The sequence below is a fragment of the Nematolebias whitei genome, chromosome 9 (assembly GCF_014905685.2).
Source record: "Nematolebias whitei isolate Nwh7 chromosome 9, NemWhi1, whole genome shotgun sequence".
NCBI classification, from domain to species: domain Eukaryota; kingdom Metazoa; phylum Chordata; class Actinopteri; order Cyprinodontiformes; family Rivulidae; genus Nematolebias; species Nematolebias whitei.
The window spans coordinates 8,333,407-8,354,670 of record NC_056506.1 but is presented as its reverse complement, the minus strand read 5'-3'; the positions used below and the strand labels follow the sequence as shown (position 1 = coordinate 8,354,670).

The 21,264-nt window shown below is 43.0% G+C and overlaps 1 protein-coding gene across 1 annotated transcript in view; it reads right to left on the bottom strand.

The window, feature by feature from the left end:
• LOC119414866 (DIS3-like exonuclease 2) overlaps window positions 1-9,502 on the bottom strand; it is a 25,862-nt gene extending 16,360 nt beyond the window's left edge. Inside the window, exons 1-3 of the mRNA XM_037681986.1 lie at window positions 9,426-9,502; window positions 9,068-9,251; window positions 8,805-8,891 (exon numbers count right to left, since the gene is read on the bottom strand). Of these exons, the coding sequence (XP_037537914.1) occupies window positions 8,805-8,891; window positions 9,068-9,251; window positions 9,426-9,472 (318 nt within the window). The 5' untranslated portion in view covers window positions 9,473-9,502. The remainder of the gene's footprint in view (window positions 1-8,804; window positions 8,892-9,067; window positions 9,252-9,425) is intronic.
• Window positions 9,503-21,264: the final 11,762 nt, after the last annotated feature.

Sequence of the window (21,264 nt, the reverse complement as noted above, 5' to 3'; positions counted from 1 at the left end):
GTTGAAAATGACTTTTCATATTTTAAAAGAACTTGGCGAAGTTTGTCTCTTTCTTCATCAGATGTCAGAGCGTCAGCTTGTGCGACCACCTGATCAATCTGTGATGAGACTGATAAGGGTTCTTGCTCCTTGGGGAGCTCCAACGAATCCCTTTCTGAGTCGTCGGGCCTGTCTATGGGTAAGACACCATAGGTTTGAGGTCCTTGGTCGACATCATCGGCTGAGAAAAGAGCTATGGCCTGTGTTGGTTTTGTGAACCATACTGGCCCAGCTTCTTGACTCGGTACCAGGTTGTCTGGGAGTCCTCCCAGAAATGGAATGCCTAGTTCGAAATCATGAAAGTCAGTTGAAACCAACCATCCCAGCATAGTGTTTTTTGGGATCAGCACCTCATCCATGCCAGTGTTACACACAGCAATAGATGTGGTCCTGGAGTCAAGACTCACCTGGTTCGTGGCTTCCACGGACAGTCCCAAGTTGAAAAATGCAGGAGAGGATTGAAAATATGCCTGTTTATGGCTAATAGCTTGTCCAGCTACGATGTGGATTCGCACCATTAGGTTAATCACCTGAGGTGGTACTGTGGTGATTTGGTTGGTAGAAACTTGGCAGGCCTCTGGAATGGTCTGCCCAGCCTTAAGGCTCGCTGTGTCTAGCACAGGAGGATCCTTTGTGGCTGGTTTGATGGACCACAGCACCTTGTTGATGGTGTCCACGCGGACACCCAACCTTACCAAAATGTCAGAGCCTATGTAGGATGCATGTGGTAAGTTTTGGATAACGAGAAATGGGTGAACCAGTTCTCGTTGGTTCCAGTTTAGTTTTAGGTTAATGACTCCTTCTGCGGTCATGACCTGTGAACTATTGGGAACTAATGGAAAGCGGAAAGCTTTTTTAATTAGTTCTAGACCAACGTGTTTGTGAACCAAGGTTTCATAGAAAGCTCGGTTAATTGCTGATTTATCTGTCCACAGAGACAGAACAGCATCGTTGGTGAGGGACCCCTGGATCTCTACACCCTTAACTACCAGTGGTAGGTAGTGTTTGGCGGACTCTGACTGCTCCAGCTCACAGAGGAGACTGTCTTGTTGGGTCAGAGTTTGGACCACTGAGCGGGTCTCTTTGGTTTCACATGATGTCAGAGGAGTACTCACCGGGCTCGTGTCCTCGGCTGAGGAGTCCTGTGCGCCTTCCGCGGTACCTGCTGTTGGGCAGTCTGTGTCACACTCCGGAGGCGTATCGATTGGCAGTGGCTTGCTCACTGTTGTCCACATCGTTTGATCACCATAATCTATAATCGCGTCGAAGCGATTTATAAAATCCTGGCCAACCAAAAATGGGAATGAGTCAACACGAGACACGTGTACTGGGTGGTACAGCGTCATATTGCCAACCTGCATGTGAACCATTGCTATAGCTGTCAGGGTTGTTTTCTTCTCTGAGAGACCCTGCATTTCTATAGCACATTCAGAGAGAGGTATCATCCTGTTAACACTGGCAGCGGCCGTCCTCAGCTCCTCGAACAGTTTAGCTGACATAATTGTTATGTCTGCCCCACCGTCCAAGAGTGCTTCGTGTGTGAGGACACCTTCGAGTGTTACTGACAGGTACGCCTTTTTGGCGACCCCCCTTCTGATAAAGTTACACAGAAACCTTTTGGGTTTTTTCTGACGCTTCTTCACGCGTTCAGCCTTATCTGTGTAATCTTGGTTTGTCTGAACCGTCAGCACAGCAGAGGCTGTTTCTGAGCGTTCAGCTTTCGATGACTCGTCATCGTTTGTGTGTGTGTTTACCCCCCCTTCTTCTGATGAGGGGTTGTTCGAGGCAACAACAGCAACGTCTTGGTGTGGTCCACCGACATCTGTAATGTTGTCATTCGCGCCCTTAGATGTAATAGGGATTACATTACTGCAAAGTGCTCCTGGTTGGGTTCCCGTGTCAGTGTGTTTCAAAGTTTCTAACAACCTGCGTATTTTCTCTGTCTCTTCCGAGCTCAGAGGTGTAGGGCCTTGTTTCTGGAACTTTTGTGATTTTTTCGCCTCGGTTCGTTTCGGCCGAGGTGGGTGACGGTCAGGTACGTCTTTCGGGGGTTCCTTTACGTACTGCCCCTGATGATATGGTTTCCCATATCTTTGCGTCCTGCGCTCACCCCTTTTACGATAATCACTGTCATCCTCTGAAAGAGGATCTTTTTTGTCCCAGCGTGCACCTTCAGGACGCGGTTTGTTAGTTTGAACAGACTGTTTTCTCTCTTTCTTAGGAGGAGGCGGCGAAGCACGTCGTCCTTCCAGTTCAAGAGGGAGGGGTTTAACCTGTACACTAGGAAACACTTCAATGGGCGTCTTAGCACGAGAACATGCTTCAAACACATTCACAGCACACTGTTTAATCTCACTGATGGATTTTTCTCTGAAATTTGCCATCATTTGTACTGATTGTCTGAAATCAGAGTGGAGATTTTTGCTGAAAACAAACTTAAAACCATCATCTTCTTCCATTCCGGTCTCATTTCTGTTACCAAAATAAGCTTGGAAGATTCTTTTGTAATAAACTTTTGGATGTTCAGTTTTACCCTGCATGACCTTGTCTGCAGCTGGGAAACCAGCAGGTCCCGTGCAAGAGTCGTACTCTCTGATCAAAACTTCACACAGAAGGTTGTAATCCCTCTTCGTTGCATCTGGTAGACGCTCGATGAAGGTGAACACCTCTCTGTCCGAAGTGAGCCGTATCAGACTGATCTTATCCTCTACCGTAGCATTAGGATAAGATCTCAATCTGAACTCCAGATCTTTGAGGTACGCTTTTGTTCCAGATGATCCCATCGGTCCAGGCACAAAGCGTTGTACATATTTTGAGATTTTCTGCAAATCATCCATTGAAGGAGACTGCATTAACGGTCTCACATGCGTGGTTGGTGGTGCAGATTGGTCAAGGACTGCCCCTACCACCCGAGATGGGGGTGGAGGTGACGGCATGGTGTATACCGATTCAGTGAGTTGATATCGGTGCAGGTCTATCCCCACCGCCCGAGATGGGGGTGGGGGTGACGGCATGGCGTTAGGAGGAAGAGGTGCATATCGGTGCAGGTCTGTTCCTACCACCCGAGATGGGGTTGGTGGTAACGGCATGGTGTTAGGAGGAAGAGGTGCAAGTGGGTGCAGACCCGTCCTTATCCCCCGAGGCGGGGGTGTTGGAACGGGGCCCTGACCTTGTTCGTCTCTGAGTCTCAGACCAGCCCGCCCCATATCAGAAATCTGGTTTGTAGCTGTAGCTAGTTTCTCCTCACAAGCTGTCAGGCGCTCCTGTGATGTCTGACATTTCCTTTGTAAATCCAGCCATTGTTGGAGTATCATCGCCTTGTCTGCCTTGCAAACGTCCAGCTCCTTTAATGCGATCTGTAACTGTGCTTGTAGCACATCGTTATCTGAACACACGGCTCGGTACGCTTGTTCTTTATCCCTAAATCTCTCCACATATGATTGAGCCTGTTCTGACAGCTCTGTCTTTGCGTGGTCCCTATCAGTCTGAATTTGTTGTTTCTGCAATTCAGATTGATTCATCAACACGTCACACCTGTCCTTTTCAGATTGATATCCGTTGAACAGCGTGACATTTTGTTCCACCAGATGGTCCACTTCCGCTTTCAGAAGCAGGGAAATTTTTGCCAAGCGTTCACGGCTCGATTTTGTGTCCTCTGCCACTTTAGCTTCTTTTGCCAACCTCTGCAGTTCCTCATTTCTTTGATCATCATCAAGGTTTTCTAATTGCTCTAATTGTGTACCAATAATTGAATTTGTTAAAATATATAAAGCCGACTGGACGGCATCTCTGGATTGAAAGGGGTCAGTGTTTACCTCTTCGTCTTCCATTATCTGCTATTTAGAAATTAAATAGGAGATGTAAATGTTTAGGTGGTAAAATAAAATCAGAAGAGTTTCTCTCTACTGATGTATTTACTCTTATTTTGTGAGTTTAACAATTAAACGTGCGTTATCTTTTTAGCAAGTGAGTAAACTTTTTCCATTTTTGTGAATATCTGTAACTGTTTCTATTTTTTTAAAAGTTTGCTTTAATTTTTATTTTGTACCTTTTCTTAAGGAATTATCAGTGAATAAAAATGTGTTCGGTAAATGCTCTTTGCATAAATACCTTTATAACTTTTAAAATGCAAGATAACAGTGATTATTCAACTTTGAGGAGCGTTTATTAACTCAAAAATGCCTTACAGAAAAATAAAAACGTTTAATTTCACTCTTTAAACCTAAAACGAAGTGAAAACCTGTGATCTTCACGTGTATCCAGAAGGTGTCAGTACAACCTTATTAATTTTAACTCAGACACTGTTAGTGTTGTCCAGTAGGGGTCGCTATGACTTCCTGTGGCGTCCGGTCGTTAGCTGTTAGCTCAAAATTAGCATCGGCTAGACTCGGATAAAACCAACATTTCTGAACGGATTTTTACACAAACGTGGCAAAATTTTAGCAATTAGACTTCGAAGAACTTAAACAGCGTTTCAGAACACAGCTTTAAAGCGCTTTTCAGCTTTAAAAAGCAGATTTTATTCCCTATGAAAATGAGTTTCCATTTCCGGGTCACGTGACTGAAATCACCAATGACAAAGCAGCAGGGGTGAGAGGAAGTGACGTAGCCACGTCAGTCAATTTCTCAGCAAATCAGAGCGCTCCACAGCAGCAAATCAACCAACCACGAAGCGTTAGCAGCCACCAGCATGTTAGATTAGCCTGAAACCATTTCGTCAACTTATCGTCTTTTAAACTGTCAAAATGCACTTTTTCTGTTAAAAATGTAACGAATCAACTCTGAGCTGTACGGAGTCTTCTACTCCGGTCTCAAAAACGTCTTTCTAGCTATTTAAAAAAAACCTCGTCCGAACCTTCTTCAGAACCGAGCCGGTCCAGAACCGCATCTGGACCGTCTTTAAACAGAATAGAGCGTTTTCACCCAGCTCAAAATCAGCGTAGTTACGATAACAGGCGTACAAATTCAGCTTTCACAAGACATATGACACTTTTTCAGCTTTCATAACATCGCCAGCGTAATACAGCGTAAACGTGCAGAGCCAAGCACCAAGCGCGCAGCTCCAGCACGCTGCGTAAACATGCAATGTTCTGACTTCAAAGCTTTTGAGCTGCGTTCCAGCACAGCAGAAAAACTGTTACTTTTCATGCCAACACGTAAAATTCAATCTTCACACGAATATACAGTCATTTATGAGCACGTAACGGGCCACCAGAATGTAGATGAACAGATGCTCAGATATATTCATCAATTAACGCGGATTCCTCATTTTTCTGAACTGAATAAAACGTGCATTGAATTTAATGAAATGCAAACGTGAAACGTCATTTATATTTGACCCATCAAAATGAATGCGGTCATTTATTTACAGAATCAAAGTTTAACATCAAACATTTACATTAATTTGGCAAATTATGAAAATAACAACATAAGCAATCAATCAGGAAAAATCATACGGCCATGATTTTTCCGTTGCTTCACCACAGACATTTATGAAAACTGTACAATTATGATCTTTTACCCACACGGCGGTGGATGAGCACTTTACACAGACATTTCTAAATATCTGGAAGAATTTCTACTTGAGAGAAAAGTTTAAAGATGGGAAAGAAGTTTAAAGAAGAGTAAAAGATGGGGTTTGAGGGAGTGTGAACAGAACGGCACTCTCTGGGCTTTCTTCAGCTTCTCCTTACGGTACACTTAGGTGGTGAAATCGACTCTTTTACCTGGAGATGTCTCAGGCGAGATTCCGTTTAACGCACCCTTCAGCGTCTCCGCAGGATGCTGTTACTCGTCCGGAGTAGCAGCTTTTTGTCCCTCACAGCTCACCTCAGTGGAAAATGTTATAATCCCATGGAACTCGGAAGAGCTCTGTTGTCATGTCAGGATCTTCCCGGCTCCCAGAACTGGCTTCTCCGCACAGAACTGAGCAGAACTGAACTCCACCGAACCGAGTAGAACTCTCACAGAACCCTCACAGAACTCTCACAGAACTGATGAGACCAGGAAGTACCGACATTTTAAAGAGCTCTTTTTCCCGGTTCATCTGGGAGTATTCCCATTGGCCAGAACCGACCAGACGGGGTGTGTTTTGTGACGTAAAAGGTTAGAATGCAGCAAGAATTGTTATGGAAAGATCAGAAATGTTCTCACAGACAGAGAGAGTTTTGTTTTGGCGAGTTTAAGAAACAGGTGCCAAAACCCCCTGTTGACGTCTGAGAGGATATAAACAGGACAGTTGTTCCAACGCATGTCTGCTTCACTCCTGACCCTGGAAACGTACACTTGCTCATTCAAAGGCAGAAGTCAGAAAATGCATAAAAATCTGTAACAGACCTCAACATAAATTCTAACTTTGCATGAGAATTAAAAATCATTACACAGTTAATAAAATTGATTAGTTCACTGCAACATCTAAAATGGTTTGAACTAAGACACTTGATTATCAACATTTGTAAAATAGTAATGATGATAAAAAGAGAGTGTTCTTTCACTTGATTATCACGAAAGAGAGTCTCAGGATGGGTGAACCTGTATCTCTGGATTCAAATCAATGAAATGACAGTTTCTGTCCCACAAGGTTCTTAAGGTCAAGGGTTTTGACCTTAGGCTTAGTCGTGACACCAGATTAAGTTCACTACAGTAACATACCTGCAAACTCAGAAGGGATGAAAATGGTGACAAACCTGGTGCCTGTGGAGCAGGCAGGCTATTAGTGCTTAATGTATTTTTATTAACGTTTTTCTTAGTTCATATCTTAGATCTTATTACCGTTTTTCTTTTATATTTTAATAATTTTGTTAGATGTTACTGGGACCCTGTTTACACAATTTCGTTCCACCACACGTACCACATATTGTGGAATGACAAATAAAAATTCTTGAATCCTTGAATGACATGGTCCTGTTGGCGTCATCATGTCGTGATATTCAGCTCTCACTGGAGAGGTTCACAGCCGAGTGTGCAGCAGCTGGGATGAGAATCAGCACCTCCAAATCTGAGGTCATGGTCCTCAACCGAAAAAGGGTGGATTGCTCTCTTTAGGTCAAGGGTGAAGTTCTGCCTCAAGTGGAGAGTTCAAGTATCTTGAGGTTTTGTTCTGGAGTGAGGGAAGAATGGAGTGTATGATTGATAGATGGATGGATCGGTGCAGCATCTGCAGTATTGTGGATTATGTTCTGGTCCATTGTGGTGAAGAGGGAGCTGAGCTGTAAGGCAAAGCTCTCGGTTTACCGGTCGGTCTACGTTTCTACCCTCACCTATGATGGTTAAATTACTCACATGTAATTTAGTCTTAATTACAAAATTCTGAGTTTGAGTTAATGACAACACTGGACCTCTAGAGCTCTGGTAAAGACCAAAATATTGAGATTGCGGATACAGGAGGTTGAAATGAGTTTCCCCTGCAGGGTAGCTGGACTCTCCCTTAGAGATAGGGTGAGAAGTTCAGTTATCAGTAGAGACTAAAAGTAGAACCACTGCTCCTTCATGTTGAAAGGAACCAGCTGAGGTGGTTCAGGCATCTGGTAAGGATGCTCCCTGGGCGCCTCCCTAGGGAGGTGCTTCGGGCATGTCTGACTGGGAGGAGATCCCAGGGAAGATCCAGGACACACTGGAGAGACTATGTCTCTCTTTTGGCCTGAGAATGCCTTGGGATCCTTCCAGAAGAGCTGGAAGAGGTAGCTGTAGAAAGAGATGTCTGGAGCTCCCTGCTCAAGATGCTGCCCCGAGACTAGACTTCAGATTAAGCAGAAGATAATGACGGATGGATGTTCTCCTACAATTGCAGAGCTTGTCGGCTTAATAGTGTTAAACACCTGTAACCACCTAAACTTGAGATAATATCAGTGTGAGAGCTGATAATAGCAGGTGGAATAAGAGTGAAACTGGCCTAAGATCAATCTGTAATGTGCAGTTGGTTCCCAGAACGAGTAAAAAGCAAAGAAACAGAAGTTTAAACTTATATTGCCTGAAAATATGAATTAAATCAAGACTAAGTCCACAATTCTCCTTCATTACAGCCCGGTGAAAAATGTACTTAAAAAATGAAACTTAGGATGCATTCACACCAGCTCTGTTTAGTCTGCTTTAATCGAACTCTAGCTCGTTTTCCTAGAAAGTCAGGTTCGTTTGGGGAGGTGTGAACGCGACATCAAACTCTGTCACGGAACAAAAAGGCGAACTCTGGCCCGGGCTAAAACCTAGGTCTCTGTCCAGTAGAAGAGAACTCCAGCGCGGTTTGAGTACAGTGTGAATGTAAACAGACTGAGCCCCACTCCACAAGCAAGAGGTGGAGTACAACGCAGGGCAAACAAACACACATTTCTCTTACCTTATATGGAGCTGTCAGCTGCCTTGTGTGAAAAACAATATTCTCCGTGGTCTTCTGCCTCATCTTCTGCTCATACAGAGTCCATTTTTGAAAAATGACAAAATATAACTCCTAAAACTGCTAAAACTTGATGCCACTCAGTTTTTGTTTTTATTTCCAGAAGAAGAAGAAGTGTCTTCAGAGGTTTTTGTGATGTTTCTTTCACTAGTTCTTGGTGCAGCGCCCCCACGGGCGAGCGGAGGAATAGATTGGTTCAACAGGTTGGCTCGACTGCACAGTGCAGTGTGAATGCAAACGCACCAGCTCAAATGTAAACAAAATGTCATGAATATTGGTCTCCAACCGAACCGAGTCTACCGGACTATCAGGTGTGAATGCACCCTAAAGTTCAAACAGACATGAAACTGAAAGGACTGGCTTGTGTGTTTCTGACCTGCATGGGTCTAGAGCACATGTGGGTGAGGACTTCTTTCCTGGCACTGGAATACTCATCATCACCAACAACATCATTGAGACTTTTCTGCATTTTGGAAAAAGTGGAGATGAGAATTTGTTCATTAATAACGGAGCTCCGTATCTGCCAAACAGAGAGAATCAAAGAAAATCTAGAGGTCCTGTGTTGTCACTAACTCAAACTCAGAGTTTGTAATTAAGACTAAATTACATGTGAGTAATTTAACCATCACAGATACTGACATTTAGCGCTCCAGCAGAGGAAAAGTCAATGTTGATTCCCAGCTGGCTGCACAGCTCCTGCAGCTCATCCAGCATCTTGACTTTGGGAGGAGGGTGGCATCGCAGCAAAGCCAGCTCAGGGAATCGGCGGTGAATGTGGTGCGCAGTGGCAATGTTCGCCAGCAGCATGAACTCCTCCACCAACCTGAGAGGAGAATCCACAAACGTAGGAGGAGTTGGATTTAAGACAGCCAGTGAAACTGAACCCATTTAATCAAAGAAGTTTTCCTTAGAAACACAAAGAGGGAAAATGACCCAACACTGTAAATTAGAACTTGTTCTTACAGTTTATGCCTGGTGAAATAAATGAATGACTCACTTGTTGCTGTCTTTGTACTGGTAAATATAGCAGCCTTGAGGCATCATTGTTTCTTTGTCCAGCGTGAAAGAGAGTTTCATCTGAATCAAACAAATTATAATAACAAGCACAAAGTAAATCAAGAAACAGGTCGAGTTACAAAAAGTCCGCTTCTTTTCTCCTTTTTTTCAACAAGTCAAAATAGAACAAAATTAATTACATTAGGAGCAGCAGTGTCACATTTAGATATTCTGCCTGGAGTGAAGGTTGTGAGTGAAGGTTCTAGTTGGGCACTGCCTGAAAGCAGCACCTCTTATTATCAATATTCACCTGAAGACTTTTGCTCTTCAATCAACTTTAATGAGGCCTGAACCACAACGTGTACTCCTCAAATGTTAGATGAAAAAGAAAGGCTCGGCACCGTGATGTGTGTTATTACTTTTATTGTCATTTCACATTAACATGACAACATAATTTGCAAACAAAGACACAATTTTTCCCATTGAAAAACACCGACAGAACTCTTTACAGCCTCTAACTGCCAAAGTGAGGTCACATGACCTGAGTGGAAAGGTCCCTGAACAAAACTCAAAGTCATCAAACAAATTCTTCCTGCCACCACATATTTTAAGATGCACTTAAAAAATTCAATTCAATTAAACAATTCAAAAATACTTTATTAATCCAAAAGGGAAATTATTTGTTGTTGTTGTAACTCGTTATCCTCATTTCATTAAGAGATATTATAGATACTGATGGCTGTAGGCAGGAAAGATCTCTTTTAAAGGTCCATCCCACAGTGGATCCTAAGAAACTGGCTGCAAATGCCGTCCGATCCATCCACCCAGACTTGGCTGGCCTCTCGGTTCCCCCGGGCTGTAGGACCACCTGAATGCTGGGCAGAACTCCTCCCAGAGCGATGGCCACTCCTCCCAGCAGTCTGCCGAGCTCCTCGTCGCTGCGGACAGACAACTGTAGATGCCGAGGAACGATCCTGTCCTTCCGCTGTCATGAGCCATGTTTCCTTCTAGTTCAAGGATCTCAGTGGTCAGGCACTCGAGCACAGCTGGCAGGTAGATGAGAATGTGTCCACAGAACATCCTTTCAACTCAATTGAGATTTGGGGCTGTAGTCGAGATAATATTTGAGCTTTTGAGATGTTAATCAGCTGCTGTAGGTTGTAGAAAACTGCCTTGTTGCCATGGTTATGCATCATAACAAATGTCCAAAACTAAAAAAAGTTTCAGTAAAAATCCTTCCAGCTACACAGCAACCGATACCAGAAGAAACAATCATCCAAAAAAAATGTTATTTACATCCAGAAAAAGAGGAATTAAAGTTTCCAAAAGTAAAATCTCAAAATGAAATTAATAGAGCTACTCGAACATGTAGCCACCTTGAGCGGCGCAATTTAGGCGCAATACATATTATACAGCAAAACATAGGCATTTTGCCATCAAAATTTTAAAATGGTCACCACGTCGCAGTCACCACCAAATTTCTCCGAGACTGTCTAGTTCAGGGCTATTCAACAGGGGGCCACAGTTTCTGAAAGCTAACAGCTCAAGGGCTGGACATCCAGCGATTAAAGTCATTATGTAAATAAACCAAGTTGTACAATGATCTGTTACCTTTTAAATGTGTTTTAAGATAAGATGGACGTGCTCTCGGTAGCCACAGCTTCACGGGCTCCCGGTGTAATCCCAGTTTTTAAGAGTTTTGAAATTGACTCCGAGTCTGACTGCACGATTTATGCTTGTGAATTATAGCCAAACCAAACTGATGAGAATAAGAGTGGATTTACCACAAAATATTGCAGAGATCAGCAACGAACTCAAATCTACGCTTGGTAGAATGCAGCTATTAAAGTCATCTACCTGGAAGCTGCAGCAGAGGTGCTCCAACGGGCAGAGGAGGAAGCGCTGCTCCCAGCTTAAGAAGCGAGGTTGCCAGGCTGGGGTTCTAGTGAGGCTAAGAGCTAACGCTAAAACTGGCAGACTCCTGATACCCTCTCTCTTTCTGTCGAGCGTCTGCTCATTGGACAACAAGATGGATTTGCTTCGGCCGAGAGTGTGTGCCTCAGAGAAGATGAAGAAATGTGCGGTGCTTTGTCTCACAAAATCATGGCTTAACAGCGACATGCTGGACTCAGCCTTCTAGCTGTATGACAGACTCTTTTTTTTTTTTTTAAAGGACTGCTGCAGTGAGGTAACAGGGAAATTGAGGGGAGGGCAAAATATGAGTAAAAGTTGGTGCACAAACTGTACGTTGATAAACCGTCATTGCTCCAAGGCTTTGGAGCAGCTAAAAGTGAAATGTCGACCACATTATATATCCCGCGAGTTGACAGTGGTGTTCATAACAGCCCCGGATGCTAATGCTACCGACGCTCTGCGGGAGTTTCAAGACCATTTCTGCTCGCTGCAAAGCAAACACCCTGAGGCTCTTTACGTGGTGGCTGGAGACTTTAATCATGTAAATCTAAAGGACTGTCTACCAAGAAGAGCGGCTGTGGCTGAATGGTTAGAGCAGCAGCAATGCAAGAGTTAGGGGTTTGAATCCACTAGCAGTCACATGGGGGTTTGAATCCACTAGCAGTCACATGCCAAAGTGTCCCTGGGCAAGACAATGAACCCCTCGTTGCCTCCGATGTGTGTCCCATCGGTGTATGAATGTGATAAAGCACTGATTAGTCTCTTTAGAATGATTTGTTCAATGACCTTTGTAGAAATCTTGTAGAGTGCTATATGAATGGGTAACAGATAAACAGGGTAAACAGATTGTAATGTAAAGTGCTTTGAGTATCTCAATAAGATAAAAAGGCGCTATATAAGTACAGCTAATTTACCAAGTACAATTCATTTGTTAAAATTAGTAGGTTTAAGAGTTTAGAACACTGATTGTGGGCGTAATCACTGCAGGTTACATCTGCAGAAACGAAACAGAGTTGGACAGGAACCGATTGTTGTTGCTCTGTTCTGTAGAGCTGGTGAGTAAAATTTAGTAGCTACTGTAAGTAAAGTTGAATAAGTGATATGTTGAATTTTGTGAAATCAGTTATTGACCAGAATTAGGCAGCCAGCTTGTGTGCTCTGTGCAGAGACTGTGTGTTGTGTGTCTGAGATAATCACCTGTATCTGAGGTGATCATTAACATGTCCAGATGGACATCTGTTAATGACATGTACCAGAGGTGATCCATTAACAGATGAATAACTAACAGAAAAGTGATTGTATGTGATTAAAATATTTATGTTTGAGTTGAATATTAACTGTGTTGGCTAAAATGAACAGAGTGATTCTTAAGAGGATCAGCAGTGACTCTGCCATGAGTAAGAACAGGGCGGTGACGCTTAGCACATGTCTGTTGGGACTAAATGTCCCCGAAAGTTAGTGTGACAGCCGTAATCAATCATAGGCTTACAGCAGAGAGCTACGCCCCAAGACGCAAGATCAGACTGGAACCAGTTTAGACTTGTTGGGCTGGGCTGAGATTTATAAACAGCCCGCACTCATTGTTTTAGGCTGAATAAGTTCTGGCAGATGGAGGAACAAGAATGGAATTAAACTGCTCTAGCTGCAGAAGAAGATTTGGACAATCCGAATAAGACTCATTTAGTCAAGAAAGGAGTTTCTTTTTAGTTTCAGCCCAGATTTTAGACCAAGACAAATCTTCTTCAAATTGAGAAAGCTTTCTGAGCGAGGGGCGCACCTTCTCCAAGGCTTTGGGAAAGGTTTTCACTTGCTTTTAACCAAAGATTTCTTCAGACAAAGGAGACTGAGAAATAAGGTAAGCGAAGCTCCGATTTACCATTCTTTTACAAATTTGATACAAAATAACAGTGACGTTCGACCAATCCATTAAAGGAATTAGAATAATTTCATCAACATTTTGGGTCCTCTGTTCATGAAATGCCAAACAGTGGAACAGGTTTGACAAAGACAAATAACAGTTTGGAGGGATTTCTTGTAAGTTGACCAGGGAGATTTAGAGTTCTTTGGGATTCTATCCCACGCTGGGACTCTGGGCGTGGCCCATCTAGATGATAGGAGGGTTTTCTTACACCGGCTCATAGAAGCTCAAAGGATTCTTAACTCCCGATCTCAGCTCGTCGGAGCAAGGAAATTACCTCATTAGTTGGACTTCCAATCCTTTGGACATCAAAATCAATTAACAAGAACCTTCCTCAAGCAATGTATGGACTCTCTATTACTGATTACTATATAACCAAATGCAATCATTTTTGGATTGTGCATTAATGCTGTTCCCTTGCAAAGCATAAAACGTAAAAATCTGGACTATCATTTCACCACTTCGTGTTCATGGATTTAAGAAGCTTGGTTCAATTTCAACAAATTTAGGGAGGTTTTTAATGGTTAATCAGCTGTGAGTATTAAGACAACATCCTAAAATCCTATTCCTAGATTCTAAACAAAACCAGATCAGTAAGAATTGCCATTAAACAACAAAAGTGAGTGACCGTTAATGTGAGTTTCCCTGTGGACTACGATCCAACTCCAGCTGCTAGGTTGGGTGAGTCACGGGGTGAGATAAGAGGGTGGCTCACAGATGGGGGCCGTTAACAAATCTGGGTGAGTCACCTTCAACACAGCCGTAAATAGAATTAACCTAAGGTTACTCTGGGTAATAATCAAGTGTTTAGACTTAGTTCGTTATACCCCTTAGAGGATACATTGCAGTGGGGTTTAGCCATAACTCAGGTGGTAACTCCACTGGGTAGATAAAACATGGCATCCAACGTGGGGCTTTCTTTGAAAGGGAAACCCTCAGAAAAAGAGATGCACATCAGGAAAGTCTGACCGAGCATCAAAGAAGAGACATGCGTCAGGAAAATCTGACCAAGTGTGTTTTAATTGTTTTTGTTTTTAAATGGCTGATTTTTTTTATTCTTGTTTGTTTTTAACTTCTGTACTGTACAGCACTTTGTGCACCTTTTGGCTGCTAGAAAGGGCTCTATAAATAAAGTTTGATTGATTGACTGATCATAGTGTCAAAGAAGAGACGTGCATCTGAAAGATCAGACTGAGCGTCGACATAAAGTAACCTAAAGTACCAAAAGGGTTGCTAGTGGCTGGTTAGGCCATCAGCCACATACCCTGCAGTAACCACTAGTGTAGTGGGTGGGGTAAAGGGCTTACTGAGGATTACTGACCATAATCCAAGCAGTAAGTTAGTAGCGTTAGTCTGTAATCATCCCTGAACTGGTGAACGTAGCCAGGAGGTTTTGAGGAACAGATACTTCAGACAACAAAAACAAAAAAGAATGGTTACTGAGGCAGTAAATGTAGAACCTGAAATTCTGTAACAACCACTGAATGATCCAGAAAAAATAGAATCCGGAACAGCAGAAAGAACTCTGGTGGAATGGAACTCTGGTGGAAATCCTGCTGCATGGCAAGGGATTCAGAACCTGGGACCCGTCGGTGCAAGAAAAGTTCAAAGAGAGCAATCTAATAATAGAAGAAGATATTTTGCAGCCGACCCTGACTGAATATATACAGCAAAATGCAATTTTCTACTGCACCAAAGTGATGCAGGGTCGTCAGATGGTGGTTGTACAAGATCCAACCAACATAAAAACAAAAGGATGAGTCAAAAAATGGTTGGAATGGTGGGTACAAAAGATTGAAAAATGGAATGATAGGACCTTATCTATGGTGATCAGTCCATCGACCGAATATTATCTCTTAGTAAAAATAATATCCAAGGCATCCGGACTAGATTGTGTCTTAGTGAACTCAAAAGCAACCACATCTGCAAGGTACAAAAAGTATAGCGAACAGTTAAAAAGAATGTGGGCTTATAGAGAAGGGAATAAAGGTTTAAGGAGCGGAAACAGTGTACAGAACCTGTATGAGGACAAAAGCGAAGGCTCAGGGAAAGACTCTGAGAGAGACAAAGGGTCGACTGATATGGAACCGGAAACAATTAAAGGCAATCAAGACGATAACCGGCCAAGCAAAAAGCAGCTTAAGCCAACATCACGCGTGGTCCCCTCCGCCTTGAACCAAGCAACAAGGCCAAGTAAGATAGAAAACCCGACAAGGGAAGACAATGACACAGAGTCAGATGACGAATCAAAAGATCCTGAGACAGAAAAACATATGGAGAAGTTTACTCAAAAGCTGGTGGAAAAATGAGAAATCTAATGGCAAAGGATGAGGACCTGAGCACAGGACAGCTGCAAAGATCAAAAGTGCAAATACTAGTTGAAAGACCCAAAGGTAAACCAAATAATGAGAACCTAGTTGAAGGTTCCGAAGAAGGACCTGGAACAACATACAGGAAACAAAAGACTAAGGAAAACAACAAAGAGCCAAAACCCGAATTTAGTTTAGGACAGAGTTGGACAAAAAGGCTTCTTAAGACGATGCCTGAAGAGGCTCAGGTCAAAAAGTTCCTGAATGGAACCCGAGTGTATCAGCTGATCGGGAGCCCCTGGGCTCTAGAAGCAGACGGGTTGCTGATATTCACTAATCACAAGTACAATATCCACAACTCCGCCTTTAGAAAAGCCCTAAAATAGTTAGCTGGACCTGGATACCAGTATGAACTAAGACAGATAAAAGCAGAAGCAGAATGAAGGGCCAAAGATAAGCCTAACCAGCGGAGCAAACCTTCCATATCATGCTATAATACATGCCCCAATTAAAAGCTATAAGGAAACAGAAAGCCTAGAGGGGTATCTGAAAGAAATGTTAAACGCCCTTAAAAAAGGGATAACACAAGCCATAGCCCACGATTAGTAGTGATGTATATGGATGGAATGAGAACACACAATCTACAATGGAAGGCAGACGAAAGGGTAGCTGTTAATATGGTGACATATCAGGCAAAATTGATGCCCCTGGCAGCTGCATTGAAGGAATTAGTCATTGTGACCCAAATGAAACTATATGAAGACAAAGAAACTAGGGTTCTGGCCGCTATGGCAGAGACCGAAAGGAAACAGTCCAAAAATGCCCCTAAGTGAGAAAAAGAGAATGGAGAGAAACTGTTAACATAACAGGAAGCAAGGAAAGATGGAAATCCCTTATGAGATGAATCCCAAAATAGACAACCCTTTTAATCTCACCCTCAGGAAAATAGTTAAATGATTCTACCATAAAGAAAGGAAAATGTAGTCAGGGACAACAACAAAAGGGATCCTCGTGGGAAACCTCAGCAAAAAAGGAACCGTTAAACGGAGATAGCGAATGGAGTGACAGTGAAGTCTCTGAAGGAGGAAAAGACGTGGATAGAGAAGACACAGAGGATGAGGGCAGTGTCAGCTTAGAATCAGTAGCCAGCCAGTCAGGTGACATATTTAAACCACTGAGAATGGGGGATAGGAAAGGGCAAAAGAAGACAGTGGAAATGTTTGATGTTTACAGAGTTTCAGAAAACGCAGACAGGGACCTGACATGGGGACCGGTACAAGCAAGTGACAGACGACGGACGAATATACCAGAAGTCGGGCAAAATCATTTTGACATCCCATCAATGTGGGCAGACAGGTTGGAAGAAACAGTGGAATTAACTGTTAAAGCCACCTTAGGAGAATGGACTAACATTTTAATGATGCCCTCCTTTCCAACCTTGGCAGCTTGCCAACCTATGACCAGTAAGTTCAGATCAGCTTATTTGGAAATAGCACACAATGTGATGTTGAGACGAATGAAAAAAACTGCTTACACAAATGATCAAGAAACAAAAAAGAAACTCAAAGATGAAATATCAGCAGATGAGGAGGAAGAACAGTTTCCGGCTGAGAGACACCAGTCATCTTATGCAAATCAGTTGGTCCCTAAGCCTAAACAGGCTAATCAATACCAAGCCCCCAGCTCAGATGCTGATAGTTATCGTAAGTACAAAAACTGAAAACCCTGGTAAGATAGAAAATACCAGAGGAGAGTAATGAGGACTACATCAAAGATGTGTGGCCAATGATTGTTAGCTCTACTGAATGTGACGCAGCTAAAAGGCTGTGGCTGGGTCATGTCACCACTAACCCAGTAGGCAAGGGGGAATCGGCTCAAAAACACTATGAGCGGCTGGTCCTGGAAGACATGGACAATGAGGACTCTCAGATTCAACGGGCCAAGCTGCGCATGGACCAAGGACAACGCCTCACACCGGTTTGGTATCAGCTCAAGGCGGTGATCTCACCCACTAGGTATGTGAAGGTGTTAATAATAGTAACACAAGGGAGAAAAGGTGAAATCAATTTTGCCAAAATGCCTCTACATGAAACCACAGTTCCCCAGATAGATCAAGCAGTAAAATCATATGATTTAGAACAGCTGTTCTGAGAAGAGCGCAGGAAAAAAGAAAGTAAACAGAGTATAAAACCACCAACAAAGGCAGCTCTCAAGGCTCCGGCACAGCCACAATACAAAGAACAACCCCCAAGACCATCGGAGCCACAGTACAGAGACCAACAATCTAAGAAATTTCAGGCTCCCACATCAACCTCAACACCCCAGATGTGGGGCAAATTTATGCCCCCTGAAGAATATGACAAACTCACAGCTGAAGAAAAGAAAGCCCTCTGTGAATCCCGCTTGAAGGGAAGCGGAGGGCCAGCAAAATAATGGGCCACCCTGGAAAACGTCTATTGGGATGGGAACGAGAGATCTACACTAAAGTGGATGGGAGCCCTACCTGATAGACATCGAGGCAAAGGTGTGACCCGCAAAAGTTTAAACACAATAGGTAGGACACCACGGTTCAGTTGGCTAACAGGACCGTGTATAAAATGCCTTGTGGGATATGGTACGGAACTGTATGGGTAAATGGACCCTACAATCTCATCACAACAAGAGACTGAAGATTTGAGTAAGCCAAAGAAAGATCACCGTGCTCTAAAAAGACATATGAATCAGCTCAAGTCAAGGTTGTGTAGTGAATGTGGGGTCACAGCTTTGCTCAAGCTTGATTACTAATTAATTATTCTTAAAGTTAGTTCAAGCACAAAGAATATTAATTATTTAAATACAACGGATTATTTCTTTTTCGAGTTAAATTAATGCCATGTGACCAAGATAACTGTGAGGATTGTTTAATCAGTGACATGAGACGCCATTTTTCTTTGACCCATCAGAATAAATGCGGCCCATCAGAATCAAAATTTAACATCAAAACATGTACACATTGATTTGCTGATCTGTTTCTGATTAATAAAAACTTGGCACGCTTTACTAACAAGACAAAAGAACATTTCTGAAGGCATCTAGATTGATTTACTGGCGAAGAGGTTTACAAAAGGAGAGATTTAGAGGTTTAAAGAGGAGGATTTAGATGGATGAAGGAAATATGTTTTTTTTTTTTTACCAGAATTAGCACGCTTCTTTCAACACCAGCTGAAACCCCCGGTCCGCTTAGCGCAACACTCGTGACGTCTCTTTACCTTTGCAGATGAGATCAGCTCCGGTATAGATGTCCCTATGCACGCTACCTTTCCAGCGTCTCCGGTCAGGGTGGCTGGGCATCGTCAGAAGTTGTGACGATTTACTCCGTCCAACAGACAAGCTTCCTTCGAAGTTGTAGGGCGTTACGCCCGGGTGAGTTCACAACGAGGCGCTGTGACTCCAGCTGGGATGGACAGACCCTCGTCTCACGGTCAAATCCATCAGGAAGACTCCGGTCAAAGACTGCGAAGACTGAAGACTCGAGAAGACTCGAGAAGACTGACTAGTTCCAGGAAGTGTTGACTTTTAAGAGTACTCACTTCCGGTCACTTAGTACTTCCTGATTGGTTGAAATAACCAACAGGGGGGTGTTTCTAGTGATGTCAGAGGGTTATTAAAAGTCAAGAGAGGATGCAGGAATGTTTAGGAACGATTAGTACAGACAGAGAAATGTTTTTAAGAAGTGAGAGGAAGCAGGTGCCAGTTGCTTCTTTTTACCGTCTGCTAGGTTTAAAAACAAGACACTTCGTTCTAATAACTCGTCTCTGACTGTCTCTGACTTTCGACCGACATCCATGACTTCTGACCGACATCACTACTCCTCATTCAGACAGAAGATCAAAATGCACAATTTCTTTGTAAATAGACATTTAACTTGATTTCTGACTTCTAATGAGGTTTAAAAATCATTAATACTGTTTCACAGTTGATTTAAAATGAGTGGTTCACTTCAACATTTAGAAATGGTATGAACTAAACACACTTTGATTATCAAAAAGAAGAGTGTTCTTTCAATTGATTAATTCAGGATACAATTAAACAGTCTCTTGATGAGCTAATTTGTATTTCTGGATTCAAATCAATGAAATAACAGTTCCTGTCCCATGAAGGTCTTCAGAGACAGGTTGTGGTCGGAGGCCTAGTTCACTCCAGTTGGTAAAAATTGGGCCCACTCAAGAGAGAAACAAAGTTGAGGACTGGTACAAGCCTGTAAACATCCCTGAAGTGATAGAACAAAAATTAGATGAGAGTGACTTCTGCCAGGCTGGGAAAGGAAAGTTGAAGCAAATTATTGAATCAGCCTCAGTGGCTAGGTTCAAGAATGACTGTGGGGACCTCAGTCCTAAGTTTGTGTATCTCATCGAAGGAAGAGTACACCCACCTGTATGACAATATTCCCTGAACACTTGAGCAGTGGAGGAAATGAACAGAATTGTAAGGGAATTGAGTGTTCTAGGGATTATCAGGGAAGAAGCTAATCCTATCACTAACAGCCCCATTCAAGCAGTAAAGAAACCCGAGTCAGATGGAGGGGGCTGGAGACCAGTAATCAATTTTAAAGTCCTCCATCAACGAACAGTAGCCAACCGAGTGAGTCTGATCTGCCTTGATTCTAGGAGACTTTAATGTACATGTTTGCTGTCCTGACAAGCCTTTGGTGCAGGAGTTTCTAAATCTGATACAATCTTTCAACCTTGTGCAAAATGTTGTTGGTCCAACTCTTCAACAGGGCCATACACTTGATTTAGTTCTGTCTCACGGTTTATCTGTGGTTAATCTGGAAATTGGGGATGCAATTGTTTCAGATCACAAACCCATTTAATTTGAAACGTCTGTTATTCATGAGTCTAAACCCCTCGCTCCAGCCAAGAGTTGTCGGATATTTAACTCTTCAACCGCTGCTCTTTTTTCCTCTGCATTCATTACTGATGCTGCTTCAGTCCCTGAAACCTCTGCCTGTATTAGTACGCAGGAGCTGCTCAGTAGGCATGATGCGACCTGCTCTAAGATTTTAGACCTTGTGGCCCCGCTAAAAATCAGATGACCAAAGCGGGCACCACACCCCTGGTTGAACGCGACCACTCGTGCAGCCAAACGTCTATGCAGGAGAGCTGAACGCAAGTGGAAAAAGGACAAATTACAGGTTTCTTTTATTATGTTAAAAACGTGTTTGAAAGATTATCAGAGCATCGTTAAATCTGAAAAGAACAAATACTTCTCCCAAATCATTGCTTCAAACAGTCATTATTCCCATGTTCTTTTTAATATCGTAAATTCCATTTTAAACGTGCCTCGGTCTGCCAGCATGGAGGCCTCCGTTGACATCGGCAACAACTATACCAGATACTTTACTGATAAGGTAGAGTTGATTAGGTCATCCATCCCCCAGTCCACACCTGATCCCTCTGTCTTTGTCCCTTGCTCAGCTGTCTTCAAACAGTTTGAACCCATTTCACTCCCATTTCTAAACAAAGTTGTTGGGCAGATGAAACCCTCTAGTTCCCCTGCTGACCCCATTCCTGCGTCGTTTTTCAATCAAGTTCTACCCACGATTGGACCCTCTGCTCTTACTATTGTAAATAGTAGTATTGTGACAAGTGTGGTTCCCGATGTTTTCAAACATGCAGTAGTTCATCCGCTAATTAAGAAACCTGGACTTGACCCTTCGA